At 39.8% G+C, this 27,837-nt stretch overlaps 1 protein-coding gene across 1 annotated transcript in view; it reads right to left on the bottom strand.

Moving 5' to 3' along the window:
• Window positions 1-12,614: 12,614 nt before the first annotated feature.
• The window catches only part of LOC115211757 (tubulin beta-4B chain), a 20,594-nt gene continuing 5,371 nt past the window's right edge, over window positions 12,615-27,837 (bottom strand). Inside the window, exons 2-4 of the mRNA XM_029780409.2 lie at window positions 16,378-16,486; window positions 15,197-15,552; window positions 12,615-13,627 (exon numbers count right to left, since the gene is read on the bottom strand). Of these exons, the coding sequence (XP_029636269.1) occupies window positions 12,815-13,627; window positions 15,197-15,552; window positions 16,378-16,486 (1,278 nt within the window). The 3' untranslated portion in view covers window positions 12,615-12,814. The remainder of the gene's footprint in view (window positions 13,628-15,196; window positions 15,553-16,377; window positions 16,487-27,837) is intronic.

Below are 27,837 nucleotides of genomic sequence, written 5' to 3' on the forward strand. Positions count from 1 at the left end.
TTCTCCTGTGTTATCGCTGGCCTTTTAGTGTGGTGTATATCCAGAGATAAAATGTCAGTCATACTATCTATTAGGTTGTCAAGAAAGTTCTTGTGGAATTTTTAATTTTGGTTTTAAATGAATGTATTTTCAAATTAATAAATCTAATCGTGTTTTTTTTTTTTTAATAATTATGCCATTTTTTCCGGAACGTTGAATACAACATGAATAAAAAGCAAATTCGCACAATTTTCTTATTCCAGTTCAAGCTAAGCTGAAACAGCTTGCAATATCAATGATGTGTTTGGCCCAGCACAATGGTGGTTCAAAAAATTTCGTAGCAGTGACAAGAGTCTTGAAGGTGATAAGCGTAGTGGTCAGCCATTAGATGTTGATAACAATCAACTAAGAGCCTTAGTCGAAGCCAATCCATGCACAACTGTTTGAGAGCTTGCTTCTGAATGAGACGTAACGTATACGACAATTTCTAATCACTTGAGATTGGAAAAACAAAAATACTTGAGAAATGAGTACCGCACAAATTGAATGACAACTAAAAAAAACACCGTTTTGAAGTATCGTCTTCCCTTTTAAGCAACAAGAACGACCAGATTGTGATTGTGATGAAAAGTGGATTCTTTATGACAACTGGCGACACTCAGCTCGGTTGGACGCTGACGAAGCTCCACAGCACTTCCCGAAGCCAAATTTGCACCAAAAGAAGGTCCTGGTGACTGTTTGGTGGTCTGCGGCCAGTTTCCATCACAGCTTTTTGGATCCAGGTGAAACCACTACAGCAGAGAAGTACTGTCAGCAAATGGATGAAATGCATAAGAAACTCTGACAACAACAGCCAGCATTGGTCAATAAAAAAGGACCGATTCCTCTCCACAACAACACTTGGCTGCACGTCGCACAACTGACCCTGCAGAAGTTGAACGAATTGGGCTACGAAACTCTGCCTCATCTGCCAAACTCACCAGACCTCTTGCCTACTGACATTTGAGAAATGCTTCAAAAACCAAGACAATGCCAAACACAACTTCATCGCCACCAGAACACAGGATTTTTACGCTACTGGCATAAATAAACTTGTTTCGTGTTGGTAAAAACATGTTGATTCTGATGGTGTTTATTTTGATTAATAAAGTTTTATTTGAGCCGAGATATGTGCATCTGAATTTAAAGGTTAAAAACCACAAGAACTTTCTTGACAACCTAATACAAATAGCTTTGGCTTAATTATCCAGATCCTCTGACTACTTCAATTTATTCGCTTCTCTGTTAACAATATTCCTACACCATCCAATTCTCTCTCTACAGATAAATTTACTTTTACATTGGACAGATATTTGTTCTCATCTTGTTTGTTAACACAATGTTTCAACTGATATACCCTCCAGTCTTCACCAGGTGTCCTGGGGAAATTTTGAACCTGAGTTCTCCTTCCTAAGGTATTTTTCGATATTATTATTATTCAGGTCACTGCCTGGAATCGAATTCGGAATCTTGGCGTTAGTAGCCCACACTCTTAACCACTATGCCATATGCCCACGGGCATGTGTAGTGGTTAAGATGAAGGCTAGAGGGTATATCAGCCAATACGTTGTGTTAGCAACAAACAAGATGAGGACAAATATCCATCAAATGTAAATAATGTACATAATTCCTCATCTCTTAAATATAGAACTGTAAAACCTACCACTAGCACCAATAACTGTTATCCATCACATTTTAAATAAATGTACTTTATAGTTGCTTGGTTGTGGAGAATTCCATTTACTTGCTTATAAGTAAAGAAATTCTACATTATTGTTATAGAATTCATTCAGTCAATACAATTTAATGAGAACAAGAAAACCAGGTTTGTTTACTAGTTGAAATTGTTTGTATTCACTAATTGGAGGCGCAATGGCCCAGTGGCTAGGGCAGCAGACTCGCGGATTTGATTCCCAGACCAGGCGTTGTGAGTGTTTATTGAGCGAAAACACCTAAAAGTTCCACGAGGCTCCGGCAGGGGATGGTGGTGATCCCTGCTGTACTCTTTCACCACAACTTTCTCTCTCTTTCTTCCTGTTTCTGTTGTACCTGTATTTCAAGGGGGCCGGCCTTGTCACTCTGTGTCACGCTGAATATCCCCGAGAACTACTTTAAGGGTACACGTGTCTGTGGAGTGCTCAGCCACTTACACGTTAATTTCACGAGCAGGCTGTTCCGTTGATTCGGATCAACCGGAACCCTCATCGTTGTAACCGACAGTGCGTCCATCCATTCACTAATTAGAGTAATGGAAGACTGATGCAAGCAGTTTAATGTGTGTGTGTGTGTGGGGGGGGGCAACTGTTATGCCTTTCTTGACACTTGTAAGTCAAATTTGTCATTTCATCATGCAGGATGCTACAACAGGCCAAGTTGGTAGTGGTTTCACTCAGCCCTCTTAGCTGTAAATGAATCCCACAATATACAAATAGGAGTCTTGATGTGGTTGCTTGACCTGCTAAAAATAGCAGCCAAAAAGCTCATTGAAATACATTTAATAAATACAGAGGAACACATTACATTGTGTGGTCCTGGATACCAGGAGGGGGTGGTCTCATGATGACTGCCTTTGATAATAGGTCTGCTAAAGTGACCCAGTGCTGAACAACAATGGAAAATATTGTGACAAATTTGTCTACGGTTTATTTACCTTTAATATTGAGTTTCCTTTCACCCCCATCTGTATTCCTTGAGTAATGGTCACTAACTTTGGATGATTTAGACCAGTGGTTCTTAACCGGGGTCCATGTAAGATTTTGTTGTCATAATTTATGTATGATAAATTAATTTTTACTTGTACACAAAATATTTAAATTTTTTTACGCAATTTATTTTTAGTTATAAAAATGGAGGCGCAATGGCCCAGTGGTTAGGGCAGCGGACTCGTGGTCGCAGGATCGCGGTTTCGATTCCCAAACCGGTCGTTGTGAGTGTTTATTGAGCAAAAACACCTAAAGCTCCAGCAGGGGATGGTGGTGATCCCTGCTGTACTCTTTCGCCACAACTTTCTCTCACTCTTACTTCCTGTTTCTGTTGTACCTGTATTTCAAAGGGCCGGCCTTGTCACTCTCTGTGTCACGCTGAATATCCCCGAGAACTACGTTAAGGGTACACGTGTCTGTGGAGTGCTCAGCCACTTGCACGTTAATTTCACGAGCAGGCTGTTCCGTTGGTCGGATCAACCGGAACCCTCATCGTCATAACCAACGGAGTGCTTCTCCCCCAGTTATAAAAATATAGTAGGATTTTTAAACCTTGTAGTGTTCAGATTATTCTGTCATATGTAATGCTTATTTATTCCCACTTTGAATTCATTATGCATTATCTCTCATAGCTTCAAGATTTTGATGGTGTGATTGTTTACTTTTAAAATGACATTGTAGCATAGGTGTGAGATGTCAGATCTGGCCAGTTTCAATGAAAGCAGGTAAAATATGTAGACCAGCTATGGCTAGTTTAAATGCTAAAGGGTTAAACAGTGAATGGTTAAGAGGGTCCATCTGAATAAAATAGGAATCAAAGAGGTTCAGAGGTAAAAAAAAATGGCTAAGAAATACTGCTTTAGACTCTTCCATACAGGTTAACCCACAGTATCAGATGTGAGCCTAATATTGCGTTTACCATCAGTCTTTGTCTAAAATTACATCTAGGCGCAGAAGTGGCTGTGTGGTAAGTAGCTTGCTAACCAACCACATGGTTCCGGGTTCAGTCCCACTGCGTGGCATCTTGGGCAAGTGTCTTCTGCTATATAGCCTTGGGCCGACCAATGCCTTGTGAGTGGATTTGGTAGACGGAAAATGAAAGAAGCCTGTCGTATATATATGTATGTGTGTGTTTGTCCCCCAACCGATGCTGGTGTGTTTACGTCCCCGTCACTTAGCGGTTCGGCATAAGAGACCGATAGAATAAGTACTGGGCTTACAAAGAATAAGTCCCGGGATCAATTTGCACGACTAAAGGTGGTGCTCCAGCATGGCCGCAGTCAAATGACTGAAACAAGTAAAAGAGTAAAAGAGAGATCTTCAGTAATTTGTGAAATATCTTTCCCATATGAAAATGAAGGCTTTCCATACTGTCCCTTACAGTAGGAAAGGACTCAAATTGTTCCTAATTTACATATTTTCCTGTTAAACCGTCTCTTAAATTTAGTCCCAATGTTAATTTGGGAACAGGGTTAGAACTCTTACCCTTCTCATTACATGTTCAGCTTTTTTTTCCCCAATCCACTGAACCCTCTCCCTCATCATCATCATCGTTTAGCATCCACTTTCCATGCTAGCATGGGTTGGACGATTCAACTGGGGTCTGGGAAGCCAGAAGGCTGCACCAGGCCCAGTCTGATCTGGCAGTGTTTCTACAGCTGGATGCCTTTCTTAATGCCAACCACTCTGTGAGTGTAGTGGGTGCTTTTTACATACCAGACGAGGCTGGCAAATGACCACGATCGGACGGTGATTTTTACGTGCCCCACCGGCACGGAGGCCAGTCGGGGCGGCGCTGGCAACGGCCACGTTTGGGCCCTAACACACTAAACCACTCTAGTCATACATATTCTTTCCTGAAACCTCCTCACCAAGAAATAATTATCTACATTCTGTCAACAGTTGAATTATTATATTTTATCTTTTCTTTTGTTTCAATCATTAGACTAAGGCCAGACTGGGGCACTTTGAATTTTTACTTAAACAAATCAACCTTTTTTTTAAGCCTGTTATTCTATTGGTCTATTGGGCTGAACCGTTAAGTTATGAGGACATAAACACACCAACACTGGTTGTCAAGCATTGGTGGGAGACAAAGATGCACAAACACATATACAACGTGCTTCTTCCAGTTTCTGCCTACCAAATCCACTCTAGGCTTTGGCTGACCTGAGGCTATAGTGGAAGACATTTGCCACACAGGACTGAACCGGAACTGTATGGTTGAGAAGCAAGCTTCATACCACACACACTCAAGCCTCTACCTATTTATCTACAGTTTACTCTTTTACTTGTTTCAGTCATTTGACTGTGGCCATGCTGGAGCACTGCCTTTAATCGAGCAACTCGACCCCGAGACTTATTCTTTTGTAAGCTCAGTACTTATTCTATCGGTCTCTTTTGCCGAACCGCTAAGTAACGGGGACATAAACACACCAGCATCGGTTGTCAAGCAATGCTAGGGGGACAAACACAAACACACACACGCATATATATATATATATATATATATACGACGGGCTTCTTTCAGTTTCCGTCTACCAAATCCACTCACAAGGCTTTGGTCGGCCTGAGGCTATAGTAGAAGACACTTGCCCAAGGTGCCACACAGTGGGACTGAACCTGGGACCATGTGGTTGGTAAACAAGCTACTTACCACACAGCCACTCCTGCGCCTTAAAAGTTTGTTGAGGTGTGAACTTCATAATTCCTAAGTTGCCACAACTATATTTTTTGAAGATATGGTTTTGAATAGCTTAACAACTGAGTAATATTAAAGAATCAACTGTCCTATAATCATGTGAAGGTCCAAGGTTCAGTAGTTAGAGCGCCAGACTGACAATCATGAGGTGAGTTCAATTCCTGGACCAGGCAATATGTTGCATTCTTGAGCAAAACTACAGTTCTTCAGCTGCAGAAATGAGTTGCAACATCACTAGTGCCAAGCTGTATTGGCCTTTGCCTTTTCTTTGGATAACATCAGTGGCAGGAAGGCTGGTTTGCATGGGTGACTGCTGGTCTTCCAGAAACGAACTTTCCTGGACTTGTGCCTAGGAGGGGAATTTCCTAGGAGCAATCCTATGATCATTCATGACTGAAGGAGCTCTTATTATCCAAAGCTCATTGCCTCAGAGTTCTTAGTTCAAATCATGCTAAAATTTGGGAAAGGGACAACACTGATAGTTCGGAACCTCTTTATCATCCATACTAATTTACAAATAGACTTCAAATTCCCGTAGCTGCCAGACCAGTTTCCACAGTTTATTGTACAGTATTAAAAAACTTTGAAACCCATGGTTCAGAAAGATCAGCAATCCAGAAGGGCCTTGGAATCAAAGGTTCCAGAAAACCATTGTATCTCTATTCCTTTATACCACAAAGATTTTTAAAAAATGTAAAACATGACATCATTGAGGATTCATTCCTCCCTTAAACTAAAATGAGCTGAAAATCTTTTATTATAATAATAATAATAATTGTGTACAGTGCTCAGGTGCACTACAACTCATCTAAAGTGTATATATAATCAGGTGTAGTTTCGGCGGATTTCGGAAAGTATGAGGGCCTTAAAGGATGCAGTGTCATGGCAGTCAACAACTGACGCAGGCAGTTTGTTCCATGCTTCAGCAACTCTGAGCGTGAAAAAATGTTTCCGAAAGTCATGAGAGCTGTGTTGTTTTCTGACTTTGTAGGCATGTCCACGTGTGTTAGACACATGGAGATCAAAAAGGTGTTCAGTGTTGTTGTTGGTGAGGTGGTTGATAACTTTGTGGGTGTTTACCAAGTCCGGAGCTTCAGTGAATCCATGCCCAGGGAAACAAGGTGCTCAGAATATGGTAGGTGTCTGATGGAGGGTATGCGTTTGGTTGCACGTCTCTGGACAGATTCCAGGAGGTCAATGTTCTGAGCAAGATAGGGGTTCCAAACTGATGATGCGAATTCCAAGTGTGGTCATACCATAGCTGTATACAATTTTAAATAGATGGCTGGAGAGCGGCTAACAAAAGTCTTGCTGAGTGATGCCAAGACACCCTCGGCCTTCTTGAAAAGACAAAATTATGTCTATTTTTAGGAGAGGAGCAAAATTTGTTGAAAGAGAAATAGTGTGACAAAGCTAGAGAGATGTGTTGCCACTATAGTCTCTCCATTACATCAACTAGAGAGGGACAAGAAAAAGTTGTTGAGAAAGAAATGGAGAGAGAGAGAGAGTGTATGTGAAGAGACAGTGTTCTCACCATCATAACGAACAAGTTTTGAAAGATATACTCTTTTACTTGTTTCAGTCATTTGACTGCGGCCATGCTGGAGCACCGCCTTTAGTCGAGCAAATCGACCCCGGGACTTATTCTTTGTAAGCCCAGTACTTATTCTATCGGTCTCTTTTGCCGAACCGCTAAGTAACGGGGACATAAACACACCAGCATCGGTTGTCAAGCAACGCTAGAGGGACAAACACACACACATATACATACATATATACGAAGGGCTTCTTTCAGTTTCCATCTACCAAATCCACATACAAGGCTTTGGTCGGCCCGAGGCTATAGTAGAAGACACTTGCCCAAGGTGCCACACAGTGGGACTGAACCCGGAACCATGTGCTTGGTTAGCAAGCTACTTACCGCACAGCCACTCCTGCGCCTATATATAGTTATTTTTTGTGGTTGTTTGTGTCTTTCAACATATAGAAAACACAATACAGACTTTAAAAAAAATTTTCACTTTGAATACAAGAAGGAAAGGAGAAAAGCTTGTTTTGAGAGAGAGGGAATGTGTGTACAAAGGATAGGTATTGTTACCATAGTAACTAACAAGTTTTGATTTAAAACAGAGAAATTTTAAGTGCAAGTCTGTCAGCATTTTTAATAAATGTTCAACAATATTCAAACTGTTATTAATTAATGTTCACCAAGAAAGTCAATCTAAACATTATATGCACAATTTATGAAGGTATGTGCACGTGATTTAGGAATATTTTTACCTGACAGCATAGTGGCAGTTAGTGAACTAGTAATTCTATAACGGCTGAAACTAGAACTAAAAGCTTAGACGTTGTTTCATACCTCTTGATTGTAAGCTGAAATCATGTGGCAATCAATGTTGCCTTTTGTTCAAAGATGCAATACAATTTGTACCGTGTGGAGGCGCAATGGCCCAGTGGTTAGGACAGCAGACTCGCGGCTTCGATTCCCAGACCAGGCGTTGTGAGTGTTTATTGAGCAAAAACACCTAAAGCTCCACAAGGCTCCGGCAGGTCTGGTGGTGATCCCTGCTGTTCTCTTTCACCACAACTTTCTCTCACTCTTACATCCTGTTTCTGTTGTACCTGTATTTCAAAGGGCCAGCTTTGTCACTCTCTGTGGAGTGCTCAGCCACTTACACGGTAATTTCACGAGCAGGCTGTTCCGTTGATTCGGATCAACCGGAACCCTCATCGTCGTAACCGACGGAGTGCTTCCATCCACAATTTGTACCAGTAATATGATGAGGTAGTTCCAGATACCTATTTTGTGATTGGTTCCAAGTCAAATGTAGAAACCAATAAAATTCTACTGCTTGTTACACCAAATATGAAATTTTTATTAAAAGTCTGGGATATCCTAACATGCTTTTGAATTTTCAAAATTATCAGTTATCTATTTTTTGCTTGTTTTTCAATATCTCTCTTCAATCCCTCCTATAAATCACCCATATTGCTACTTTCCCATCACGATGCCTGTGAAACAAGGGAGATAATCATCTGAGCCATTACTCTCTCTCCTCTCCTCTTACATTATATCCTGTATCTTTGTTCAATCCTCTATCAGCAAACATGGCCACCATCACTCTCTTCCATTACTCCTGCCTGACACTGTTTTCTGTCACAGTCATAGTTTCTTGCACCTCTGGGCTCTGCTTATTTTTCCTGCATTAAACACAGTGAAGACTCTTAAGTGTTGACGAGAAGGTAGGGACACATAATGACCTCTATAGTGGCACGTAAAAAGCACCATCCGACCGTGGCCATTTGCCAGACTTGTCTGGCATCTGTGCAGGTGGCACGTAAAAAGCACCCACTATACTCATGGAGTGGTTGGCGTTAGGAAGGGCATCCAGCTGTAGAAACATTGTCAGATCAGACTGGGCCTGGTGCAGCCTTCTGGCTTCCCAGACCCCAGTTGAACCGTCCAACCCATGCTAGCATGGAAAGCGGACGCTAAATGATGATGATAGTACTGTAAAATGCACATGGTATACAGTGTGAAGTGAATGGCAGTCGGAAGAGCATTCAATCATGGAAACCATGCAAAAACTGGAACTTATGAGCAGAATTGCTTCTCCAACCAGCAGTAACTCCAAATTGATTTGAATTTTGACCCATCCCATCCTTGCTAATATGGAAATTGCCTACAAAATAATGTTTACAATTGTTTGTCTTTATTTTACTACAACCATGAAATAGTTGCCACTCACCCACCACTAAGTACCAAAGGCTTAGACATTCAATTTCACACCTTTTGACTGTAAGTTGAAATCTTGTGGCAATTAATGTTGCCTTTTGGCTTTTCCAAGATGCACGCTCATATATTCGTTCATCTAATTTTGTCTGACCGAAAACTCTTGGTTATAGCTCTAGTTAAGAATTCAAATGCCCAATTCTATCTCATTATTATCATCATTCTCTCACACCAGCAGCCTGAGTTTTTGCTGTTTTGAAGTGCGCCCGCCCTTCCCACCACCTGTACCAGAAATCTCTATCCTCTGACCTCTATCGGATGTCTCTCCCATGAACACCCCCAAAGGTTTAATGTTCCCCCATCCCTACTTAGGGTTTATCTCCTATGTAATGTAGTGATTATGTAGCACATGAAAATGGTGCAGTGTATGCAGGTCGAAGGCTCTTGTATGTTTGAGTTCTGCCAAATGTGAGCTTTTTCTTCAGGTACATGATGCTGCTGTCCCCCATCCAAGGATCTCATTGGCCCCCACCTCCCAGACCCTCAGGGTTGGCACACTGAAAGGTATGTCTGGTGATACAATTCCCTGCTACCACCATTCTTCCATGCCTGTTTCTTTTCCCTAATGGCCCTGTCAACTACATTGTTCCACCACATTATCTTGGGCCGAGAGAGGACTTTCCACCATCCACAGATCTGGTCAGTAGCCCTGTAGAAACCTCCAGTTGTCTTCCACATCATGTGATGCTATATCCCTCTCTATTTCGTCAAAAGCTTTGAGTAATACATCTTTAAATATGTCCATTCGCAGGATCCTTAAGCTTCCAGACCTTTCTCATCCATGCTGGTTGTCTTCTGCGCATCCATTTAGCCCTGATCCTGAAGTTACTAACTACTAATTTACGTTGTGGGGTGCATTCTTCACCTGGGAAGGTTTTGGCATCCATCTCATTTTCTGGCAAGGATGTAATCAATTTGACGAGTGTGTCCACCAGATCAGTAGATGAATAGGTGACTAGCAGGTTTCATGAAGTTAGTATTACAAACCATCAGATCATTTGCATTGCAGAACTCCAGCAGTCTGGTTCCCCTCATTGTGGGAACCAAAACCATAGCCTCCATGTATGCCATGGAAGCCCCCTGCATGTTGTTCAACATGCCCATTGACGTTGCAAGCCACAAACAAAAGGTCCCTGTCATTCGTTGATGAGATAGTCTGCAAGAGGGTGTCAAAATCAGTCTTTCTGTTCATTAGGTAGTCCCAACTGAGGTGCATAGGCTGAGATAATGGTTGCTAACCCATGTTGCAGCACTAATCTAATCTTAAGTATTCTATCACAGACTGCCTCAATTACCTTATCAACCCATTTCTCTGCCAGAAGTACACCCACACCATTAGTATTCCCTGTCCAGAAATTCTTATACCTATGTCCTTTACCTGTGAGGAACCTTACATCTTGGATGCAGCACAAATCTACACATCTCCATTCAAGCATCTCAACAATCTCACCATACTGGACCTGCAGTCAGTGCCACTTCAGCTCTGATGCAGCCTCACACCTCGACAACCAGCTATCTACGGAGGACTTTGCTGCAGCCCTCCAGGTTTTATCTAAATCAAAGCTTGTTGAACGGATCAACAAGGGAGCTCGAAATAGCTTTGCTCGCATGCTCTCCAGCTTGTTGAAAAACATGTTTATCCAACAATGCGTTCGACTGGCAGAAACTGTTTCTGTTCCTCTGCATGCACAATGTGAAATCGAACTCCCTTACATCCTCACTCAAGTGACAGTTCCAGCTATTTGAGTCCATTTCTCAACTCAGTTTGACATTGAGCACGGTGCCTACTGACAGGCAACCAATAAACCTTAAGTGCACAGTCGATGCTAAATTCAGTAAATTCGACAAAAGGGGCTGTCCGTCTCCTCTCTTACTCCATGTGACTGAGTCTATGACACCTGAAAGAGAAGCACCCACTGGCATTCCCTGATAATCAACTAAACTGGCCTGATCCCCCAGAATACTCGAGACCAGCCTTCACCTCTGACAACATCAGAAAGGCAATTTCATCCTCCCCTGCTGGTTCAGGTGCAGGAATTGATGACCTTCAGCCTCAACACCTCAAGGATGGTATCTCTTTATCGGCCAGTGACCAGCTCTCTTCAGCAAACATCTTCCCTTATATCAGCCCACTATTCTTCAGTGCAAAAGTATTTTGGCTCACAAAACCCAATGGAGACCTGCACCCCATGCCATCTCACTGCAAAGGTGTGCTTACAATTGGTCTAGTTTATTCCACCTAGGAGTGGGTACCAAATTGGGATGTGAAGTTGCTGCCCATGCTACCAGAACCTATGCCAACTTGCCCTCCCTGTCACCCAAGGTCATCCTCAAACTTGACTTTCAGAATGCCTTCAACTCCAATGCTGTCCTCAGCTCAGTAAGAGAGGAAGTCCCACAACTCTACCGCCTGGCATGGCAGGCTTATTTAAGGATGACCTGTCAGGTCTTGTTTTGTCAAGTTTGCCAAAACATCTTGACCATTCTTTAAGGCAACTTTAAACATTGATCAACTGTCCAAATCAATGTAAATAGCTTCTCAAATATTTGTCTAACACAAACCAAAGCAGATAACCATTATTAATATCCCACTTTTTAGAATAGGTACACAGTAGGTCTGCACCATTGTTAGAGGCAAATAAAAGGACTGGTGCCAGCAAGAGCATCCAGCTATAAAACACTGCACGAAAACTCCCAACCAACCCCTGCCAGCATGGAAAAACACTGAATCAGAGGCAGGTGATCATTTCAAATTTATATAATAGTTTTTCATAAACTGAAATGCAAACCTTTCTCTTAATTATGTAAACCTATCATTTCAGGCTCAACATTTAGACTCATCCAATGTAATTTTCATTGTTATATTACTTCCTTTGTCCTTTAGTCAGAGCAATCACATATGAACACATTTAGAGGGTAGGTTATGTATTTCATCAGACATGTAGGAGGAGGGTTAAGAATTATCTACAATAGCCTAGTTAACTGACACACAGTATTCAACTTATGCTATCATACCATGATAAAAATCCTAAAGTCATCACTATTGATTCACAGTTGGCCATAAAGAGGCCATATCACTGTGTTCAAAGAAAAAAATTTTTTAAAAGTAATAAATTTTTTTTTTAAACCCTTCCACTTTTCAATAATTTTGGTTCAATCTAGAAATAGAAGATTCAATTTCCACAGTCTTGACTACTCTCAATACACTCAGCATCTAGTCATAGAAATCAAGCTATAATGAAATGATTACAAGAAGTGGTACCTGACACATCTAGTGGGGCAGTAACCCTGAATAAGAACCAATAGACTAATGACTTGGTCAGTTATTGCCATGACAATATATTTATGCAAATGAAATTTTATGAAGAAAAAAGAAAAAACTATTTACAAGATAAAATATAATTTACAAGATTTTTATTCAACACTTTACATTAGTCAAGGTAACCTCGAGAACACTTGAGTTTTGGCGACCAACAGTTTTTTTTTCTTCTTCATGAATAGAGGTGGAAAAGAAAACCAATCATGGAGATTAGGAGAGGGGGTTTCGAAATGGAATGTCAAAAAATAAAAGAAGAAATAAAAGCGAATAGATGTCATTTAAGCCTCTTCTTCACCTTCCTCTTCGAATTCGCCTTCCTCTTCAGCTGTAGCATCTTGATACTGTTGGTATTCTGAAACCAAATCATTCATGTTAGATTCAGCTTCTGTAAACTCCATTTCATCCATACCTTCACCTGTGTACCAATGGAGGAAAGCTTTCCGCCTGAACATGGCAGTGAACTGTTCTGAGATTCTCTTAAAAAGTTCTTGGATAGCTGTGCTGTTACCAATAAATGTTGCAGACATTTTCAAACCTCGTGGAGGAATATCGCAAACGGCTGTCTTCACATTGTTAGGAATCCATTCAACAAAGTAGCTGCTGTTCTTGTTCTGTACATTTAGCATCTGTTCATCAACTTCCTTCATCGACATACGACCACGGAACATGGCTGCCACGGTGAGGTAGCGACCATGACGAGGATCACAAGCAGCCATCATGTTTTTAGCATCAAACATCTGTTGAGTTAATTCAGGAACTGTCAGAGCTCTGTACTGTTGGCTACCCCGGGAGGTTAGTGGAGCAAAACCAGGCATAAAGAAATGTAACCTGGGGAATGGTACCATATTTACAGCCAATTTTCTTAAATCAGCATTTAACTGTCCAGGGAAGCGGAGACAGGTAGTTACACCTGACATGGTCGCAGACACTAAATGATTTAAATCACCATAAGTTGGTGTGGTCAATTTCAAGGTACGGAAACAGATATCATAAAGGGCTTCATTGTCAATGCAATATGTCTCGTCTGTATTTTCTACCAACTGATGGACAGACAATGTGGCATTGTATGGTTCAACAACTGTGTCAGACACCTGAAACAAAACAGAAAATATCACTTATATGTACTAAATATGAGAGAGAGAGAGAGGGAGAGTGCAAGAGAGGGGGGAACGAGAGAGAGTGGGGAGTGAGTGAGCGAGATAAAACACATCTCGATCCGTTTTGTGAAGTTGTTTTAACAGAGTACCAATTATTGAATAATTTTCAAGAACAGTGACTGACAATGTTATAGTCTGGTCTGCTATGTGTCTGACTATATATGGAGGTTGCGAATTGAAGTGTAAGGGGACTGTTTGCGTACTGATTGCATTCTACTAAATTTCAATCACCAACCAATCAATGAGCAATAGTTTTGTCTTGCTCATTTTTGCCTTCTCTTTGTTGCATGGTTAATCGTTTTAGAGTTTGCTAATGATTTTCTAAAAATTATTAATATTTTTCAGTCTTTATAGTACAAGCTGTTGTTCAGTATCTCTCCGTATGATAAATATATACGACAATTATCGATTTAACCGTACATTTTTTAATATTGTGAGTCACACTATTTCAATTGGTCGGCGTTTGGGTGTCAGTTTATTAGAGGCTACCACACCATTAGGAGAAATACGGTACATATATAAAATAATAAAAACGTTGCTTTAAAAAAGTACGAAGATAGAATTGAAAAATGCACACACTCAATAAACCTTAAAAATTATGGGACTAGCATTGTTGCTCGAAAATATTGGAATCACTATGTTGTACATGTTGTGACATCCTTTTACCACAAATTTGTTTAGTTCATCAAAATTAAGTTATATTAAAAATTAATCAAGTTTAATTATTGTATGCTCAATTTTAAAACATTTGTGTACAAATACATGTCATCATGTACAAATACATGTAATCACTCAAAAATAATTTAGTAATAATTTAATTTATGTAAGTGTTTCATAATGTGAATTATCTTTGCTTATAATTATTTTAGTTTTGTACTTTGGCTGTTATATACATTTGATTTCATAAATCCAGTTTTTTTTCTTATCTTTTTATAAACTTTGGTATGAAGAGTATTAACGAATTTCCTTACTCAAAGTTAATATTTTGTACATTTTGAAATTTTTATATTAATAACTTGGTTTAATACTTATGTCTTAATTCACAAGAGTCTCTTCGTTTTAAGATGCCACAGAATGTACAACATAATTATTGTAATATTCAACAACTTATAGTTATTCTAATATTGAACAACCTGGCATAGTGGTTAAGAGCACAGGGGTACTAACCCCAAGATTCCGAAACACAAATATTGAACAACATAGTTATTCTAATATTGAGCAACAATGCTAGTACCATACTTTTTAAGGTTTATTATGACATTCTGTAACCCTTTAGGGCATGTGCATTTTTCAATTCTAGTCATATATGGGACTCTTCACGGTTACTATCAACTCAGTTTCAATCATATGCTTTGAATCAACCCGAAGGCTTTTGTGGAAGATACTTGCCCAAAATACCATGTAGTAAGATCAAACCCAGAGCACAACAAATTATTTCAAAACTATCAGACACGAAATCAATGCAAAGAAAATTAACCAAGTGAAAATATAATAGGAACTTACTTTTGGAGAAGGTACGACTGAGAAGGTGTTCATGATTCTGTCAGGATATTCTTCACGGATCTTGCTGATCAACAATGTTCCCATGCCAGACCCAGTGCCACCACCCAGAGAGTGAGTCAACTGAAATCCTTGCAGACAATCACAGCTTTCAGCCTCTTTCCTCACAACGTCCAATACAGAATCTACCAGTTCTGCACCTTCTGTGTAGTGACCTTTTGCCCAGTTGTTGCCAGCACCACTTTGGCCAAATACAAAATTATCGGGTCTGAAGATTTGCCCGAATGGTCCAGATCGCACAGAGTCCATGGTACCAGGTTCAAGATCGACCAAAACAGCACGAGGGACATATTTACCACCTGGAAAGAGACATTTTAATAATATTAGACGACCTCAGGCTGAAAGGGTACAATACTGGATTCCTAATTAAATTATTCATGTATTAAACATGTTAGCACTTCATGCAAATGGCAAACTTGATTAATAATTAAATGTATGTGTGTATTAAGTACAAGAGAGTGCTGAAAAGTTCTTGGCTTTTAAGGGTGTTGTGAAATGCCTGGTTGGAGGCCCAAACTTTCAAGTTCTTTTACAGGACTTAGAAAAACCGAAGAACTGTTGCAATGGGGGTGTGAATCTGAAAGGGGAATTATGTTGCATAAAATCACAACTGATCCCACTGTATTTTCTTTTAACCAAAGCCAGGAATTTTATAGCAACCCCCCGCGTGCGTGTGTGTGTGATGTACTTATTCATCTCAACACCCTAATTTCCATGCTTATATGGATCAGAAGCAGATTTTGTGATCAGATGTCCTTCCTATTTATGGTAAGGAATACTACTTGTTTACGACCACCACGACAAAGTGGACACCCCCCCCCCCACTGCACACATTTGTTCATATGGATTAGGCATAACTAAACAAATGCCCTTCTTGTCATCAACTCCAACCCGTTTCCAAAAAAGCAATATTTCCCCCTAGTATCTAGTGTGATAGTCACGCTCATTTACAAATGTCATGTAATATCAAGACAAGGTTTCTTTCAGTCTCTAACAAATTAACTCAAAGCCAGAGTTGTAGAAAAACAAGCAACTTAACCACAAATCTATGCTTGCGTTTTGTATACATACACACATCATTTTATTTAACATTTATGTAATCAGTAATATTGGCAATTACTTACCTGTGGCTTCGTTAAAGTAAACATTGATTCTTTCCAACTGAAGATCGGAATCTCCATGATAGGTGCCAGTCGGGTCAATACCATGTTCATCTGATATTACTTCCCAAAACTAGACAAATTAAAAATAAAATAGATAAATTAAAAATAAAATAGATTTACATTGCGTATGGTTAAAAATAAAAGGTCTTCACAAAAGTTAAACTTTTGAACAGTTTTATACACACACATGCCCCCCTCCACCCATCTGTCTATCATGTTTCTTCTATTGTCCTTGCCTTTATCACTTATCAATCATGGTCCATCCTCCTCATTCTCACTGTACAATGCTGTCAGACAAACTCAAGGACAACGTGTTTGACATACTGCACATTAGAGAGATTTTAATATCTGCATTTATCTCATATTCCTGCCATTGGGTATTAAGTATCGACATTGATTATTCACTTTTACTCTTATGAGCTCATGGCAATGCCACAAAATGCACCTAATTCACTCAGCTAAATGCAGGGTTGTAACAATCTTTTAGTCTTGACTTCCTGTAGCATTAGTGAAGAGGGAAAAAAAAATCTTGCTAAGGACATCTAGCAATGGAAATCTAGCCAAAAAGGAAACAAAGAAAAATGTCCTCCAACCCATACCAGCATGGAAAACTGAAGTGATTTCACTGATACTCAGGTAGATACTATCAAACTGATATTGAAAAATTTGCAATGGAAATTATATTCGCAATTAAAAAACTAAAATCTCCCTCTATGTGAACTTGCTATACACACAAGCATATTAAATATATATGTGTACGGCACCACATAAAAAACACCCATTACATTTTGTAAAGTGGTTGGCATTACGAAGGCCATCCAGCCATAAAAACCATGCCTAACAAATGGAACCTGGTGGAGCTCACCAGTTCCTGCCAAACTAATTCATGCTAGCATGGAAAACAAACGTTAAATGATGCAATACACTACAGTGAGTATTTAGTATAGAGAACACTCCTAAGCTATCGTCTTTCAGCTTTGTAGCCAATATTCATAACCAGTACCACTTTATTGCGTCTACTTCTGTAAACATTCTAAGCTCACTAATATCAAGCTGTATCCCTTCAAAACCAGTTGAGGAGGGTAACCTTGCATACATGAGCAAGTGCTGGTTTTTACTTGAAAGGAAAAAAGAAAAAGCTGCCCAACAAAACATTCTTCAAGTGTAGATTCATAGACTTGTAAAACTGGGATCCCAGCCAGATCTGTATATTCTAACAAAGGTATCTGTCCATATACAGGCATTTTATCAAAAGTAACACAAAATCTGAAAGAAAATTGGTTGGTATATGTCTAAATAACATGTACAGTTCATGCTAGTTGGTTCGTACCTGCATATAAAATCCTACATAATATAGTAAGGTATTTGGCCAGAAGTGGTGGTGATGTCAGGCAATTCTCTTATTTTGAGATTCCATGTCCACATTTCTTTGTTGGTCAAACAGGGAGTCATTTGAGAAAGACCTTCCAGCCATAACCACTCCAATTTTCTTACCTCAAAAACTATGCTGCATTGGCTCATACAAATATACATAAATTAAAAGTCGTAATTTGAGACTAAGCTATGTACCATTGAGTCAATACATGGTGGCTCCATCACTGATTCATTCATAGTTTATGTATTATGCAATAATTAAAAACAAACATTATCAACATAGAAGCACATTCGTTTCCAGTCAAAAGCAGTGAAAGTGGACTGCTTCTAGGTCCCTTCACCCAGACAGATATCTAAGTTAATGCATAAGACAGGGTTTTTTGGGGGTTTTTTAAGGTAATTTAAAACGTTATGCTACTGTGTTTAATAAAATGAACACGACTTCTGATTTATTGTCAGTGTTGCAATGTACAATAAAAGGAGTCCAGAGTTATAGCATTAAGAGGAACTATTAATCATGTGACATGCTTTTTAAAACCTTCTAAACAAAAGGGCAGTTATTGTTTTCGTTTTCAAACTGCAGTTGTCATCCTACTGCTCATCAATCTGTCCCTGCTATATATATATATTTTTTTCATGTCATGTCTCGCTTTCACTGTTTACCACTGTTCCAAAGACGAGAGATTAACTCTTTACAATAGTTGTCACTAGGTTCTAAATAGCATGTAACTACAATTCAAAAAGTTATTTTCTGTAAAAAAAGAAAGTCAGGCAATCTTGTGAGAAAAAGTTAAGCTTAATTTTAAAAAGAATTTACAGAGGATGAAGGGAATTGAGTTTAATACTCTAACAATTCTGCCAATCCACTATTCTATTGTCCAAGGTAACTTTGACAGGAATTGAAGAGTGCCACTAGATCAAATACAAATATTTCGTTCTACACTAACAACTTAACCAAAGCAAGTGACCTATATAGACGTACCATTGTTGGCTAGTGTTTTGCTTTTTACACTTTCATGTTAAGCCCTTCTAAAACAGCTTACATTTAAAACCTTTTCAAGTATGCTCAGAAGTTTTGTGTGTGTGCTTAAGCTGTAGCAGCTCTTCTCTCAAATGCTTAGGATACTGGAGGTTTTTAGAATAATGATTAGCAAGCACCATATCTTGCCTAGCATAAAACAATTCTGACAATTTCTTGCCATACACGAGGCTTTCAAATTTTTGGCACAAGACCCAACTAATTCAAGGGAGGAGGTTCAATTACATAAACCTCTGTACTTGGCTGGAACTTATTTCATCAATCCTGAAAGGATGAGCTCGGCAGGATTTCAACTGGATGTAAAAGCCAGAAGAAATGGTAAGCATTTTGTTCGGTGTGCAAACAATTCTGCTAACTTGCCACCTTCGTTATAAGAATAGTTTCTAATTTAGGCATAAGGCCAACAGTTGAAGTCGTTGTCATGGCAGATGCCAGTGCCACTTGACTGGCCCCCGTGCCACGTAAAAAGCACCATTCAAACGTGGTCGATGCCAGTGCCGATGGCACGTAAGAAGCACCCGCTACACTCTTGGAGTGGTTGGCGTTAGGAAGGAACCTTGCCAGGTCAGATTGGAGCCCGGTTACAGCCTTCTGGCTTGCCAGTCCTGTCAAACTGTCCAACACATGCCAACATGGAAAGCGTAAGTTAAATTATGATTATATCAACCCTAGTAGGATGAACGATGGAACAGGAACAAATACCACAAGGCATTTCCCCCTTATTGAGGGGCCCTTTGTTACTTCCACTGGCAAGAAAGGGCCTCTCAGAGTGAAATGCAGATTGTATGACGCCTGTGTGCGAACAGCTATGCTACATGGCAGTGAAACATGAGCTGTGACAGCCAAGGACAGCTGTGTAAAGTCCCAGTCTCTAACCGTGAAAGAAACCCGAGGTAGAGGTAGATCCAGGAAGACATACAACAAAATAGTGAAATATGTTCTTCGAACTGAGTCACACAGAGGCAATGGATTATGACCGAGACCGGTACTACTTAAGAAGAGCGGTTCCGGTGCGCGCACTCGCGCAAGCTAGTCGTGACTAGTCGATCCTACAACGACTACCTAGCAAAGTAAATAAAACAACGCGAGTGGGCGCACCAGGACCACTCTTTTTAAGTAGTACCAACTTAACTTGAAGCGATGCTTGTATAAAAAAAATAAAACAATCGGCAGCAGCAGCAATAGTAGAGATGACTAGATTGCTAATTGATCAATGCATGGTGTGTGTATACCAGGGGGTACAGAAATGTAACCGGAAACGTACTCAATGAGACAAACCCGTGGTAGTTCAAGTTTCCACTTGATGCGACCTCCAAAGCAAAAATCTGCCAATCGGTGTCGGCGGGTGACGTCACAACTGCCACGTACTGAGCTTTCGTTTTGCAGTGCTTCTCCCCGTTTGTCGATTTTTGCGATTACTGAAACGAAGGAACGGCGTGCTTCCGTGAATTGTTTTCTGATGGGGGGGGGGGGAACGGAAGCCGAAAAACAAGATATGCTTCAAACAGCTTACAGAGACGTTGCCTGGTTTCCACGCTTTAGAAATGATCACTTGTCACTTAAGACGAAAACATGAACATTCAGGAACTAATCTTGGCGGACTGTCACCGACCAACTGACTAAATATGACTGGTGTGTCCTGGAGCTCCTGCCAACGAATTCTGAGCGAGGAATTGCGAATGAAAAGAGTTGCAAAATTCGTGCCTCGCTTGCTCACAGAAGACAAGAAACAGTCATGACTGAATGTGTGTTGTGAACTGAAAGAACAGTTAGTAGTTGATTCGGACCCCCTTTCGAAGGTCATCACTGGTGACGAAAGCCGTTGCTACGGAATTTGCAGATGTGGAAGCAGTGAACAATAAAACGATGGAGGCGTTAAAAGGCATCACTTCGCAAAAGTTCCAGCACTGCTTCAAATGGAGAATGCTTTGAACAAGTTAGCAGGTATATATAAGGACAACAAAAACTAAGGCCGGATAGGTATCTCTCAAGTCATTTAGAAGTTTTACAGCTGTTTGAGATATCCCAAGGGATAGGCTAGAGTGTCCCTACACTGGGTATACCGTCAGAGGCGAAGTGAGTACGTATGAAAGTTCTAGACAGAAAATTCAGTCCATAAAAGAAGGTAGTAGATAGAATAAAGTTTGCAGCTCAGAGGGTATGGGGGTTGGGCCGTACTAAGTACCTATACCTTCACGGAAGTACGTACCATTCTATCCACTGCTTTATTCTTCTATCTATTTTATTCATTATAAACTGAATTTCTCAGTCTAGAACTGTCACATATCTTGTCTACGATGACGGAATGCCCAGTTTAGAGACATGCTAACCTATCACTTGGGATATCCCAGAAACGGCTGTAGGACTTCAAATTCACATTACCCTAATTAAATTATTCTAAATGACTTGAGATACACGTCCTGCCTTGGTCTTTGTTGTCCAATCACTTACAAAATCTACAGTCCAATGTGAAGGGCATATTCTACTAGAGTTGTAGCTTTTCTCTCTAATAATAAACAGCATTTTCAATGTCCAGTGATATGGAACAAATACCGGCCCTAACGATCTATTTCCAATGCCCCAATGCTGAAATTGTTAGGCATAGTGAGTCCTTGCATTATCATACTGGAGAATATAGAGCCGTTTATTGAAGCTGGTCACATTCAATATAATCATTTACTCAATCGAGTTGGGGACTAACACCATCTGCAGTAATTATCATTCGTCTCAGTACCTCATTAATAGACAGAACTTTGTATTTCAGACATAGCAAGGACTTCTGTGAATGAAATCCTGCAATAGGTGTGAACATCAGTTTTTCATTTATTCTTTTATTTGTTTCAATCATTTGATTGCGGTCATCCTGGAGCATCACCTTAAAATGTTTTAGTTGAAGAAATCGCACCCAGGACTTGTTCTTTGTAAGCCTAGTACTTATTCTATCGACCCTTCCCAAACCGCTAAGTTACGAAGACAAACACACCAGAATGGTTGTCAAACGATGGTGGGGAGTGGGAACAAAAGTTTCCGTGAACCAAATCCACTCACAAGGCTTTGGTCGGCTCGAGGCTATAGTAGACACTTGCCCAAGGCGCCACCAGGTGGGGCTGAATCCAGAACCATGTGGCTTACCTAGATTCTATGTGGTTCAGAAATCAGATTACTGTTCGTTGTCAAGAAAGTGCTACACACAGTAAAGCAGCAAGTTCAGTCCTTAAATGGTAACTCAGAAGAAGCCAAATCATCTATTTGTACTACTACCCAATTTCTACATTAACTTTGTAGTGTTTAGATGAGGATCTGATTCAACTGTTCTAGAGACATATTGGAAAGATCAAAACCATTTTTAACCTTATGATAAAAAATAAGCCATAAGTACAACTATATCAAAATAAGTATAAATATTACAAAATATTTCTGCAATCGGTATGGCTCAAAGTCTAACCAGTCAAATCATTAGTTAAAACTGAATAACGACTAATATACTAGCAACACATTAAGATTACAAGACGTATTGCATACAGAATTAACCTAAATGAAATACTGTGCGCTAGGAAGGGTAACTTACTGATATGTTTTTAATGAGGCTAAACTAAGCAATCATTAGCCTACTACATAAGGACTTTGATAGGGATCCAAATATAAAGTAAGAACCAGCAAATGAGTGCACGAGTTTAAGGTCAATTGAGTTGAAGAACATTCTGCACCATCTTACGTGATACTTAAGGTTTTCAAAAGCAAACTTATTAAAGACTTAAGTTTTAAGTAGGAAAGATGACAATTGGTGGTAACAGTTTTTCTCCCTATCAGAGTTAAGGGCAGATTCTAGGACTTTTTTAAATTTTGTTAGAACTATGATGCTGTATGGTAAGTGAAGTATATGCCTCAAATGCAGAGGACTTTAAAGCGCTGATCACAATGTGAAGGAAAGCTTGCAGAAGAGGGATAGCTTTCAAGACAATAGGACAAAATAGTGAAGGCTGATTTACAAGACCGTAACCATACAAAGGTGACAAAAGACCAGTATAGCTGGTGCTATGTAATCGTCAAAATCTTCCACATTGATGAAACAGATTTCTGGAAAAAAAACACTGCATAACACCCCTCCCTCTTCAAGGCATCACCTAACTGCATACTTCAACTTTTCACTACTTGCTACATGGGGTGGGGGAGGAAGGTACTTGTTATCTAGCATTTATTCTATACCACCTTCGCCATATCTTTTAGATTACCCAACTGTATCATCTAACACCACACTTTTACAACTCAATCATGTCATTTCTCACTCACCCATCCTAGCCTCCACTTGTTTTACTGTTTTGCTTCTCTTCAACCACCCTACCACATCCCACTGCTGGTCATCTTGTCTTTTCTACCACCCAACTCTTGCATCATTTACCCCCCCCCACAACCGTATCCAATTTCTACAGTCATCACCTACTCTTCCCTACTTAACATGTGCTCTTTATATTCACTCATCCACTCCCTATCTCTAATCACTCTTCACACTTCCTGTTATCCTCACAAACTAATCCTTATGGGATCTACTTGATACCTCATCACATATCTTTCCAACCCTAACTTGGTCATCCTCTTTTCTATGAGTGGCTTACGTAGCTTTGTGGAAAGCTGTTCTGACCCCGTTCTCCACACTTTAACCCCTCATCTCAAGAGAAGCCACTGACCTGTCTATTCTGGCCCCTCAAAAGGGATTTTAGTCTTGCTGGCTGCATACTGACCTCACTAAAGCTGGTACCACGATAAGAGGGGAGGGGGCACTCAGTACACGCAGTAAAGTGGCTGGTATTAGGAAAGTTATCTAACTGTAGAAACCGTCAAAGCAGACGATGAAGCACAATGCAGTTTTTGGAACCATTGAATCCTGTTAAACCATTCAACTTATGCAAGCATGGAATACAGACAAATGATTAAGGGAAAAAAGCAGGAAGAAATTCCATAGTGTACTCACTATAAACTATGGACACAGAAGAAAGACTTCCTCCCGTCCCTCCCCCTTTTGGATACGGAGATTCCGGAAAATTGCCAAAAATCGGCATTTTGAAATTTCGGCCCCTTCCTCCTTAATTTCTTCAATTTTCACTTGTTTCCCCTAACCGTAACCCTAAAACCCCAACTGTACTGTAACTACAAAAATTTGGGGGAATTTTTTCAGAATCATAATCTCCGTATTTTTCCGCATTTTTTTTTTTTTTTCATTTCTGGAAAAAAATTTACAAAATATTTTTCAGAATCATTTTATTTTCCGCATTTTTTTTTTTTTTGGCGGGGGGGATTTGAAAGAGTCCAGAATGAGGTGGGGAGGGCTAATTTCAAAATACCTATTTTTGTCCATTCGTATTCTCCGTGTAGAAAGTGTTCTTTGGTGGGTACAAACGAAGTCTTGTCGAGAAGAATAGTAGTTTACAGACAGACTAGTTAGTAAGAATTCACGTGAAAAATTTCTTCAAATACTCAGCTTTTGAAAGCATAATTGTCAGAGAAAGAAGAGGATGACACATTTTCAAGAAGCCTATTTCTGATAGCGACTAATGACCTTTCAGACTGAAAGGAAAGTTATACTTGTGGTTTGGTATTACTGCATTGTAATAAAAATGTGGGCCCCGAATGCGAAATATTTGCTATGGTTCGAAACAATATGCATGGTTTGCTGAATGTGTAATGAAAGACAAATCAACTAAGAGAAAAACTGGAGATAAGAAGCAGACATGGACAAGAGCTGGTATAGGAATGTAATACATATGGAGGGTGGACGAAGTGGTGAAGCTCATGAAGCATGAGGACTGTGACGGTTATGCACGCTAGCAAAACAAGTTATCGAAAATAATAAATTGTGAAGTGGGTTGGGACGTTTATGCTGTCATAGTCCTGTAAAGTCTCCACTTAATATGGTGATTTAGTGGTTACGATGCTATAACTCTTGAACAGGGTTGTGTGTTGTATTCAATCAATACCACCATGGAAAGCTAATGTAAAATGATGCATGTATACATACACACGCATTATATTATCACCGTGACCGACCAGACCATCAGATGTTGCTACACATCTCTGGTCACAATGCGTTTGCATTGTTTTAGCCTTCGAACGACGCCACCACGCTGGCTAAGCGAGCAGGCCAACAGAAGAAAGAGTGGTGAAGAGTACAGCAGGGATCACCACCTCCTGTCGGAGCCTCGTGGAGCTTTTTAGGTGTTTTCGCTCAATAAACACACACAACGCCCGGTCTGGGAATCGAAACCGCGAGTCCGCTGCCCTAACCACTGGGCCATTGCGCCTCTGCGCATTATATTATAAAGGAAGTTAATTGATAGTCTTTAGAGCATAGAGTTTAAAACAAATCCTACTGGATATTCTGAGTCCAGCTTTTTAAGGTTGAAAGACAAGTTTTGTTATCTGTTCTAGCTCTGAGCAGTCTAACTAATGGCTGGACTGCAACAGGTTGGTGTGAAGCTGTATAGGCCCCCACATTAGCAGCTTTTCCTTTCGTGGCATAGGAACTTTCCATGCACGAGCTAATGCTTCTTCAAAAGATCTTGCCCAGGCCTGTCTGTCAATGTTGACTGTGCAGAAGAAGCATAAGGGAACTGGACCGCCAGAGGTTCCAGATACACGATATATTCTTTCACTTGTCTCAGTCATTGGACAGTAGCCATGTTGAGATATTGTGTTGATTTGTTGTAAGACTAGGTAAAATTACCCAAAGTGTGGTACACAATTACAATTAATTACATCTCATTTTTGTTGATTCACTATATCATAGACATAAACTAACAAATTGTCAAGTGGTTGGTATCCCAAAAGCCAAATTACAATGAGATAAAAACGAAGTATGCACACACACACAATGATCACCACCACTACTACTACATTCCATGCACCAATTTCACTAACAAAGCATTAGTCAGTCCAAGGCTATAGCAGAAGACGTTTACCAAGTTACTATACAGCGGTGCAGCAAAAACCATTTAGTTGCAAAGCAAACCACCTAACCAGAATGTACACTATACACTCAACAATGAGTATACGACCATTTCTTGTTAACGAGGCGAAGAGCTAAGCCAAGCAGACACTGCCGTCTTTAACCTGACCTATCAAATAGGACACTTTTCAGTTCTAACGCAATATAGAATCATAGCATTTGGTACTGTGTAGACATGCAAGACCTATGTTTTTGCAAGCGGTTAAGACCAGCCTTAGATCAAGTCACATTTCGAACATTTTAAGGAATCATTGCTATCTTCAGGGTTTCGTTTTCACATGTCTTAATGTATGAACGCTTCCAGCATATTTTATCTTTCCATAATGCTGTATCAACTGTAATTTCACTTTCTACATTAATACTGCTCTTCACATCCTTCCAATAAAATACATGATGCCCCCCCCCCCAACTTGATAAGCTAAGCTTGAAATTTTTGCTGAAAATGGGCTTAATGCCCCGTTTTGAAAAATAGATAATTTTATGTCATTGAGTCAATAATTGGTAATTTTCCGAAAGCTAACCTGCAACACTAGTCTATCTGCAATTCCATCAAGATTTGCATCTCTGGTTAACATACTGCTATGTTAGGATCCATTCGGGGGGGAAGGGGACATGACGTTCACACACGAAACGGAATGGAGAAATTGCATTTTTCTTGTTCTGCAGATATTTAAAACATCGGAAGTTTCCAGAAAATAAATTCCGTGGTGGTTATCTCAAAACTGCACATGCACACATATGCAGAGAGGGGGAGAGGGAGAGAGAGAAAGAGAGAGAGAGACGTTGACAATTATATGGGTGAATGAGCGGGTGCGTGTTAGCCTTATTTATAAAGAGTTAATTAATTAGAGTAGTTTTTAGACAGGAACAATTTGCTGAAAAAGTTGTTTATTGCTTCAAGAAAGATGAAAATGAAAAGGAGGGAACGCAGCTGTTGGAAGTGGTTTAATCATAATTTACCCCACGATGGAGCCTTTTATGCGATTGCTTGGTCTGCAACAAATCACACCTTTATCTAAGCACAAGAGAAATTCTGAACGGCATCGAAAAGCCTTTTTATTACAAGCTGACCAGAACCCCTTTGGACAAAATATCCAGGATAATTTTTAAAAGAAAAATGAACATCTTAAAAACTAACAAATAAGAACACCCACAAAAAGTCAACTCTCCAAAATGTTCGGTCGAAGTTTATCACCTAGGCGACGTAATCAACATTGGTGGAAGTGGTTAATTAGACTGCAGTAAGACGATGACTACTTCACAGAAATCTTTATATATAAAAGTGAAGTTGTGTGTCTGTCTCCTACGATTTAGATTCCTAACTACTCCCACATTTTGCGGTGCAGTTTAACCAAAACCGGGTATCATAGTCGTGATTCATATCAAGCCCTTCTGGGTATTAGCGCACGTCTACGATGAGTCTACGATTAAAAAAAAAATTACCATCATTTTTTCCCCCATTTTAATGCATTTTTTTCGCTATTATATAAGGGAAGTAACTCTCTAAAAATGTTTACGATGAGTCAACGATTAAAAAAAAAATTTACCATAATTTTTTTTCCATTTTAATGCATTTTTTTGGCTATAACTCTAAAAATGCTTATATAGTTATTTCCCTTACAAACCCGAGCAACGCCGGGCGATACTGCTATTACATTTATATAAATGGTCTGAGCCCATTTTTAAGGGAACCTTGTGTGAGCGAAGTATGTTCGCAGTTGTATTCTAAAAAAATTAGCCATGACAAAATTTGTTTCAATAGCCATACTACTACTACTACTGTATTAATATTTTCTTCCAATGCACTGAATATATTTAAAATAAACGCAACACGTCAGCAATGCACATTTTTTCAAAAGATGGGAACCTCGAAGTAAAAACCGCGTAACTGTTAATGAGGACCGACGGGCTTCTAAATATGCATAACTGATATAATAATCGATATATTTAAATGGAAACACACATTTTCTATATTTCAAGACGTGCAAAGCCTTGCGAGTGGTTTTGG

This window comes from Octopus sinensis, linkage group LG5 (assembly GCF_006345805.1).
Source record: "Octopus sinensis linkage group LG5, ASM634580v1, whole genome shotgun sequence".
In the NCBI taxonomy this organism is placed as follows: Eukaryota; Metazoa; Mollusca; class Cephalopoda; order Octopoda; family Octopodidae; genus Octopus; species Octopus sinensis.